Source organism: Fukomys damarensis, unplaced genomic scaffold, assembly GCF_012274545.1.
Source record: "Fukomys damarensis isolate Sample0158 unplaced genomic scaffold, DMR_v1.0_HiC HiC_scaffold_22, whole genome shotgun sequence".
Taxonomy (NCBI): Eukaryota; Metazoa; Chordata; class Mammalia; order Rodentia; family Bathyergidae; genus Fukomys; species Fukomys damarensis.
In genome coordinates this window covers 1,786,140-1,795,319 of record NW_022900934.1, presented here as the reverse complement: position 1 = coordinate 1,795,319, position 9,180 = coordinate 1,786,140, and the positions used below count along the sequence as shown (strand labels likewise).

At 49.1% G+C, this 9,180-nt stretch overlaps 1 protein-coding gene and 1 pseudogene across 1 annotated transcript in view; both read left to right on the top strand.

The window, feature by feature from the left end:
• The first annotated feature begins 6,440 nt into the window (after positions 1 to 6,440).
• On the top strand, positions 6,441 to 6,584 carry LOC117287257 (annotated as a pseudogene).
• Positions 6,585 to 8,900: 2,316 nt separating this feature from the next.
• Positions 8,901 to 9,180, top strand: part of Ss18l1 (SS18L1 subunit of BAF chromatin remodeling complex) — a 23,125-nt gene continuing 22,845 nt past the window's right edge. The window contains exon 1 of the mRNA XM_010637670.3: positions 8,901 to 9,081. Within this exon, the coding sequence (XP_010635972.1) occupies positions 8,980 to 9,081 (102 nt within the window). The 5' untranslated portion in view covers positions 8,901 to 8,979. The remainder of the gene's footprint in view (positions 9,082 to 9,180) is intronic.

The following is a 9,180-nucleotide window of genomic DNA, read 5'->3' as shown; positions in this document are numbered from 1 at the left end:
GTGTGCGCGATGAGTCGGCTACTCGGGGAGCTACAGACGCTCCGGCACAAAGGGACGCGTCGGTCCTTGAGTGCGGCCCGCAGCCCTGCATGGAGCGCAGCAGAGTGGACCCGCCGGCCAGGGCGTCCCTCCCGCCTCGCGGTCGGTTGACTCCCATCGAGATGCCCCAGCCAGCCTCCGCTGAATTGAAACAAACGACACTGTCGCCCTGCAGCCTTCCTCTCATTCTCTTAGGTTTTCACGGCTAAAGGTTGCGTTCACCTGGACGTAGGGACGCCTTAACACCAAGTTTTCACACGAGACTGTAGTTTCTACTATTTGTCTTTAGAAGATTAGCGTGGGGGGGGGATCGATGTTAAGCCGTGACCGTTTCTGGCATCTTTTGTAGTTTCGTTGGTTTCTTTCTCAGCTGGCTCACTTGCAGTAATATTCCTGGGTTCCCTTGAGCCTGTCAGGTCCCCAGGGGCTTCGCATTGATGACCACAACTCTTACTTTACCCTGATGATCTGCCACTCTGTCGAGGGAACTGTCTGTACCTATTTTGAGGCCATCCTCGTTGTTGCTATCTTAGAAATGTAACAGTTTTAAACAAATGTGGAATCTCAGCCAGCTCTGAGCAAGGGAAACTTTGAGAAGAGCAGAAATACAGGCTTGCAAGTGTGGTGATTTTCTTCACATCGGGAAAGCTGATGCCTTGCAGTTGATGGGTAGAGCCCAGACCTGGCTCCCAGTGAGCTGTGACCATAGCCTGTAGCCGGTGGAGGGTCAGGCCCGAGGTTTAGAGGCACACAGCAGCAGTCCCAGGGGTCTCCTGGGAACAGTCGCTGCTCCTGAAGCCACCTCCAGCTACAATTTATTCAGAAGTTTGCATGTCACACCCACTCCCCACAAAAGCTTCTAGAAGTCTTCAGGCAGAAGTGTGCCTGTGGGGTCTCTAAGAGGTTGATGGGGATCTGTTTCATGCTTTTCTCTTAGCAGCCTTCTGCATTCTTTGGTTTGCACTTGGGTCGCTCCAGTCTCGGCTTCAGTCTCCTCTGTGTGTTTCTGTGTTCAGATCTCCCTCTTATGGGAACACTAATCCATCTGACCTTGTTTAATTTGAACACATTTGCAAATGGCTGGTTTTCCACTCAGCCCACAACAGTGCAATCTGGCCAGCTTGGTGGGGGTGAGATTCCAGAGAAGGACAACCAGGAGGCAGAGGAAGGTTGACCCACAAACTTTAGGGAGTCATGGGTGGTCCCACACATGGCCCACGTGGAGCAGATCCTGGGACCCCAGACGAAGGTTGGGACAGCTGGCCTGACCTGGGGAGGCTTAGCTGCTGTGACTGACTGAACAGTGCACGTGGACAAGATGCAGAAGAGACCTGTGCTTTGTGGGCGCAGAGGGAACCTGTGCCTGGGACGCCATGTCTCCAGATTCCAGTGGCCCAGAACCAGCCCTGCTGTCTTGGCCAGGGACCACAGTGTCCTGAAAGTCCAGCACTGTGCTCCTGACAGTGCTGGCTGCTTGGGGTACAGTGGTTGCCATGGCTGTATGGCTAGATGGCGCATTCTAGGGACCCCCTAGGGTGGTGCCCCTTGCTGCTTGGCTGCAATAAATGTGAGAACTATCTCCCTTACTGTTTGAGTTGTTCTCTTCTTTATTTGTGTCTTTGGCTGGAGAATGAAAGGGGACCTGGGGGAGACAGGGAGACAGTTCCATGGGAGCAGGCCAGAGCTGCTGGGTGGTCTAGTATGGGAAGACAGAGTTCAAGAGCCAGGGAGTGTTCGAGGCCAGACAGCCCAGCCTGGTGTGGTTGTGCCCAGGTGCAGGGGCAAAGGGGGCCTGGGTAAGAGGTAGCACTCTGCTTAGAGGCTGTGTGCCTAGGGAGAGCTAGGCAGGCAGCGGGGGCCCTGTGCTCTCCTCAGACCTGGAACTGCTGTCTCGGAGGACACTGGCAGATGCAGTGAGGTGGGAAAATTGAGCATTATGAAGTTGGAGCTGTCTCACAGCTGTGAATGGCTTGGAGACAGGAGCCTGTTGTGGTAAAACGACTTAGGCAGCTGTTACTGACAGCACTTTCTCCCCTGTGGCCAGAGAGCCCCCGACACCCAAAGGGGAGCACAGGGGTTGGGGAGAGGGGAGATGTCCCCACATTCCAGTCCCTCTTGGGGAGGAACCCCAGGAGGGGTGGGCAGCCCTTTGGTTTCTTTGCCACCTCCCTTCTGATGAAGGCTAGGGTTAGCTGTTTGTTCTGCATGGCCCTCAAACCTGAGTGCTTCAGCCCCCAGGGTTGGGAGGGGCAGGAAAGTCTGTTCTCTGGGAGAGAGCAGTCTCACTGAGCCTTGTCCTTTGTGCCCAGTGAACCCTGACTGTGAGCCATTGGTGCTGGATTCTCTGAAGGTCTCTGGGCCTGCTGCCCCACCTCCTGGAACCCCTCGATCCTGGACCCAACTAGAGGGTGACAATGCATTTGAATGAAGATGTAGTGCCACCACCTTCCTGGCTTTTCCTTTCTACCCCCATGAGTCTCCGGGCTGTGTGGAGCCTGGGGGCAGAAGGCGAGGGCAGCTTCTGCTCTCAGCCGGGTGAGGCTCACTCAGTGTGGCCTCCTTGGTATCCGCTTCATGTCATGGCTCTTGACTTTTCTTCCTGGGCTTCAGTGCCGGCCTCTGCTTGGAGTCACAGGTCGGCTTCCCTGGAATCCCTAGGCTGCAGGCAATGTCCATGCCATCCATGCTCCCCTCCAGCAGGTGCAGGGATAAAGGGTGGGTGCCACCACCACAGGACCTGGGTGCTCAGCAGATCGGAGTCAGTTGCTGAGGTCCGGTAAGACCTGTGGAGCCTGGGAAGAGGCAGGGCTAGCATGTGAGCCACAGGGAACTGAAAGGGTTAAGAAGAACTTGCTGGTGGTGTGGGTGGGAGAGGGCTCCTGCAGTGTGCTTCCTGCACAGAACTGTTTGCTTTTCAAACTGGAGAGAGGTGTGGGCGGCAGTAGGCTCAGGTGTTAAGGGGAAGCAGATTGGGCTCCCTGGAGCTGCAGAGGGGAAGGGCAGAGCATGCTTCCTAGGCTCGGATTCATATTTCACTCACTAATTTGTGCTTATGCTTTCTGGGCCTCAGTTGCCTTGCGTTTAGAATGAAGGTGATGGTGTGACCTCATTATGAGCTGTCTTTGTAGTTAAGGTGATAATCTGGCATGGTGTAATTGATTGTCTCTGCCCTTTTGATCTGGCACTTGGTCAGTAGGGAACACTTAACGGTGGTGTTTGGTATGAGAGGTAAGGACTCCTTGTAAACTATAGACCTTCACCAGTCTAGGGTCTTGGAAAGAAGATGTAACTGCTGGCACATGGGTGGGACACAGCCAAACTTCATAGGATTTTGGTACAATATGTACATCTTTCTCCACCATGGAGATCCTCACAGATGCAAGATGACTTGGTTGAATGGTTTAAACGCCCAGAGCAACATAACACAGGAAGTGACTCAGGTGTCGTGTGAGAAAGGTGGAAATATGTTTCCTTTTATGTCCCTGAAGTGTAGTTTGCCATATTCATGGAGCCACTGAAGATTGTACATGTGTATCAAACACATATTGTACAGTACCATGGAGCATGAACCATTACCTTCCATAAATATTGTGTATGTAAAATTAGGGAGCCCTTTTGAAACCACGTGCTTAATTCACATTTTGTGCAATTGGGTAAATGTCCAAAAGCATCTTATTGACTTCATCAGTAGGACTGCAGAGAGCTCTTCAGAAGTCTCCTTGGGTTGGTTAGGTCATTATTCTTTGAACGTGTCCTCAGGATAGGACATCGTCCCCTCAAAAGTATCATCAACCAAGAAATAGGGGGAGGGAGGAAGGGGCTGAAAAATAATTATACCATGTTATGTACATGTACCAACCCCCCACGAGGATTGTAATCATTATGAATTGAAAACATAAAAAAAAGAAATGTAAAGAAAAAGGTAAAGTATCAGAATAATATATTTTATCAAAGATTGTAGTAGTTCTTATCAAACAATTCATAAATCATATTAAAATCTTCATTTACTTTGTAACAAGCAAAAAAATGTACTAATAAAAAATTGGAAAGGGAAAAATATCAGCTAGGTCATCACTCACCTGGAAGTCTCAAAGTTAGGGCATTGCTCCTCTAGAAATCTCCACAGGGTTAGGTCATTCCTCCTGAATTCTCAGAGTTAGGCCGTCACTCCTTCAATAGTATACAGTACTCAGGTTTAGGTTATTACTTCCAGAAATCCTCTTTTGCTTAGGTCATCACATCTCCACATGTCTCCTGGAATTAGGTCATTGTTCTACCAGGTGTCTCCTGAAGTGTAGGACTTTGTGTCTCTTGAAGGCTCCTCAGAGATAGATCATATGTGGCTTTTCGGGAAGTCTCCTCAGTTAGGTGATCTCTCCTCCAGAAGTCTCTTCAGAGTTAAATCATCACTACTCGAGAAGCCGCCTCAATTAGGTCATGAATGCTTCAGTATCTCCCTTTAGGTTAGGTTATCACTCCTCCAGAAGTCTTGTCAGGTTTAAGTCATTACTTCTCCAGAAGTCTCCTCAGAATTAGTTCATTCCTACTGCATAGTTCATCACTCCTTTGGAAATTTCCTCCAGATTAGGTCATGATTCCCCCAGAAGCCTCTTCATGGTCCCACCAAAAGGCTCATCAGAGCACGTTTATCTCTTTCAGAAGTTATCTTAGTTAAGTCATTGCTCCTCTGGAAGTACCTGTCCTCCAGAAGTCTCCATAGTTAGGTCTTTCAGCCTCTGGAAAACTCCCTCAGGAGTTATTTCTCTTCCAGAAGTCTATTCAGTGAGGTAAATTACTACTCTAGAAGTCTTGGATTAGGTCATTGTGCCTCCAGATGTCTCCTAGATTAGGTCATTCCTTCTCTTTGGAGTTGAGTCATAACTCCTCCACAAGTCTTCCTCAGGGTAGGTCATTGTCCCTCCAGAACTCTGTGCAGTAGGTCTTTACTCCTGAAATTCTCCTCAGAAATAGGTTTTCACTTCTCCAGAACCCTCCTCAGGGTTAAGTCGTATGTACTTCCATATACTCCTAGGTTAGGTCATTCTTCCTCTGGAATCAGGGTTAGGTCATAACTTCTCTGGAAGTCTTCTTAGGTCATCATTCCTCCAGAAAGTCTCATTAGGGTTGGTCATTATTCTCCGCATTATTTCTTCACAGAGTTACGACGTATCTTCTCTGGCAGTTTTTGCAGGGTAAGCTTACGGATCTTCCAGATGTCTCTTCTGATTCATTGGGCGGGGGGGTTGAGACAGGGTTTCACTATGTAGTTGAGACTTACCTGGGACTCACTATGTAGCCCAGGCTGGTCTCGAACTCACAGTGATCCTCCTGCCTCAGCCTCCCGAGTGCTGGGATTACAGGCGTGCGCCACCACGCCCGGCTTCTTTCATTTCATTATTGATCCTTCAGAAGTGCCCTCAGAATTAAAACTCTTCTACAAGTATCTTTTGGAATGGGGCTTTTTTTCTCTGCAAGTCTCAGTGTTAGGTCATTGGTATCCCCTCCTGTCAGCCTCCCGAGTGCTGGGATTACAGGCGTGCGCCACCACGCCCGGCTTCTTTCATTTCATTATTGATCCTTCAGAAGTGCCCTCAGAATTAAAACTCTTCTACAAGTATCTTTTGGAATGGGGCTTTTTTTCTCTGCAAGTCTCAGTGTTAGGTCATTGGTCCTCTCGAATTCTCCTCAGTTTGGTCATTCCTCCTCAGATTCCTTAGGATAATCATTCTTCTCCAAGTCTCCTCAGGTCTTCATCCCTCCAGAGGTCTCCTTGGAGTTAGATTTTGCTATTCTGGAAGTCTTCTCTGTGATAGGTCATTATCCCACTGAAAGCCTCTAAATAAGTCATCACTCTTCTTCTGAAAGTCTCCTCAGGGTAAAGGCATTGCTTCTTCTGACATCTCCCCGGGGTCGGCTGTCACTCCTCCAAAAGTCTCCCCAGAGATAGTTCATTCCTCCTCCTGAGGTCTCCCTAGAGTAAGTTATGATTCCCCTGGAAATCTCCTCAGGATGGGGTCATCACTTCTGTAGAAGTTCCCTCAGGTTACGTCGTAAATCCTCCTGTCTTCCCATAGGCAGATTATAGCTCTTCCAGAATTTCTTCAGGTTTAGGTCATTGCCCTCTGAAATTCTCAGTGAGGTCATCACACCTCCAGAAGTCTCCTCATGATTAGGTCTTTGTCTCATCAGGTATCTTCTTATTTAGTTCTCCACTTCTCCAGAAGTCTCCGGTCTAGGTAATTGCTTCCCTGGAAGTCTCGTCAGTTAGGCCATTGGTCTTCTGGAAGTCTAGTTGAGATTAGGTCATTGGTGTCCTAGCAGTATCGTTGGGGTCAGGTCAGTGGTCTTGCAGGCATCTTCTCAGGGAGGTCATTGCTTCTCCAGAAGTCTCGGCTTGTACTGTGCTTACCTGGTAGGGAAGATACCATGATCATGAAGGTGGTTTTCCCAGGGCAGCTTATGCATTGCACTGTTAGGTTATTGCTCTTGTGGAAGTCTCCTTCATAGTCAGGTCATCCCTCTTCTGGAAGTTTCTTTGGGGTTATGTCATTTCTTCTAAAGTTTCCCTAAGCTGAGTGTTGTGCATACTTTAATTCTAGCACTGGGGAGGCTGAGGCAAGAGGATTGCTGCAAGTTTGAGGCTATCCTGGACTACATAGTAAGTTCAAGTCAGTCTGAGCTGCACAGCAAGACCTAGTCAGAGAGAGGAAGGGAGGGAGGGAGGGAGGGAGGGAGACACATCTTCCTAAACTGGGTGTTTTGCACACCTGTAATCCCCTCACCTGAGAAGCTATGGCAGGAAAGCCTCTGTGAGTTTGAGGCCAGCCTGGACTGCATAGCAAGACCCTGTCTCAAAAAAGTAAATAAATAAGTTTCCCTAAGGGTCAGGTCATCTATTCTCTAGAAGCCTCCTCGGAGTTAGGTTATCATCTCAGCCGGTGTCTTCCCAGATTATTGCTTCTCCAGAAGTCTCCTCAGTTAAGTCATTGCCCTATGGAAGTCTACCTCTGGGTTGGATCATCGCTCCTCCTAAAGTCTTCTCCTCGTTGTTTCTTGCTTTTTGATTTTTTTTAAGACAGAGTCTCACTATGTAGTTAGTTCAGGCTGGCCTTGAGCTCACTGTGTAGCCTAGACTGGCCTCAGACTCTGCCAATCCTCCTGCCTCAGCTTCCCAAGTGCGTATGCCTTCTTGCCCAGCTAGGTCATTGTTTCTTTAAAAATTTCCCAGTACTTCATAACTCCTCTGTAAGTTTCCAGGACTGTATCATTGCCTCTCCAGAAATCTCCTCAGTGTGAGGTCATTGCTTCCCGTTTCCTTGGTCGGGTCATCACTCCTCTAGAATTCTCTCAGGGACAGCGCATCACGCAGACCGTTTCTCTGGAAATCTCTTCAGGGTTAGTCACCCATCCTCTGGGTCACCTCTTCCTGGGAGTCTCACTCAGTCCTAGGTCATTGCCTCTCACTGTCTGCCGATCCCTCCTCCTGTGGAGAAACTCAGTGACATTACTATCTCTCATGGGAAACCTGGATTTTCTCTCTTGTCACTTTTAGAGTCTTCTTTGTCCAATACTTTCGTCATGCTGTTTTTTTTGTTTGTTTGTTTGTTTGTTTTTCTTTTTTGGTACCAGGGATCAAACTTGGGTCCTTGAGCTTGCAGGGCAGGCTGTGGAACCACTGAGCTAAATCCCTGGCCCATCTCTTGCTGGTTTTCTGGTAGGCCCTTCCAGTCTGGAAGTGTGTCCTTCATCTCTAACATCTGCATGGGTTTTTTGGATAATTTCCTGTCAGTGTTTTCCCTGTTTCTGTGCTGTGCTGGAAGGATTGATTGCTGTCCCACTTGGATCAGTTTTTAGATTTTGTTCTCTTTTCTGTTTGCTGAGGGCCTCATTGTATCCATTGGAATTTACTAAAGAAACAGATACAATACAAGATACACAACTACATATGAATGTACAAGGTTGGCTTACAGTGGCCATCATAGTCAGGTGAGGAAGAATACAGAGGGTCCGTCTGCACCCTGGAGGCCGAAAGATCCAGTCGAAGGCCGGGAGCTCCCTGCAGTGTCCTGTGTAAGTCCGCATCAGGAGGCCTATGGGTCTGCGATGGAAGCTGAGCACCAGAAGCCAGGAGATGACGTCCAAGGCAAAGACAGCTCCTCTAGGAGCAGAAGCAGCCCGTGCCCTTCCTCATTTCCCCTCTACACAATCCAGGCGACTGGCTGGCCACCAGGTTGGGTCCTGCAGACCCCAGGCCTGGAATTGCGGAGGCGAGTTAGTTCAGCTTCTCCTAACCAACTTCTCAGGTTGCCACAGTCAACCACAGCCACCACACTCAATTCCTGCTTTCCAGGGGTTTCCCTCAACTTTACACTCTCATTCTAAACCTTGTGTACAGTTTATTTTGCATCTTCGCTTTACATTGTAGCTTTAATTTCCAAGAGCTCTTTCTCTGCTTCTTGTGTTGTTTCTAAATAGCATCCTATTCTTTTTCCTGAATGCAGTAGTTTCTTTTTTATGTTTTGTTTTGTGTATAAAGAATTGTTTTTGTTTGCTTGCTTCTGTCCTTCATGTTGATCCCTACCAGGTGTGGCTAGCGCTGGCTCTCACAGAGCAGGCTTCTCCCTAGGCTGCTTCTGCTCAGCCCCATTTGCTCCTGGTGGGGCTAGGCTGGGGCTGGGGCTCAGGGTCGGGGTGCTGTGTGTCCCGGGGCTTGTTGTTTGTGGGGTTCCCTGTGAGGCACTGCTGCCTTCCGATGCCAGCACCTTTCCTTCCAGGTTGCTCACTTTCCCTGGAGACACACACACACACACACACACACACACACCCTCTGCCTCTGCCTCCTGCCAGCCAGGCCCAGAACCTAAGTGGGACAGGGGTGGGCTGGTCCCGTCTCCTGGGCCTTTCACAGTGGCATAGCACTCGGCTGGTTTCAGATCCGACATGACGTCTGCCATCCGGTTCTTCCCATCGTGTGCTTTTCATTCTAGGCTCCTGTGCTGCTGTGTGTGCCTTGTTCTCCTCAACATCTCCAAGGGTTTGGAGGTCAGCGTGTGCCTTGTCCTGTTCCCACGAAGGCGTTTTATTTAAATCAGCTAGCTCTCTGTGCTGCTTAACAAAAAAAAAAAAAAAAAAAAAAAAAAA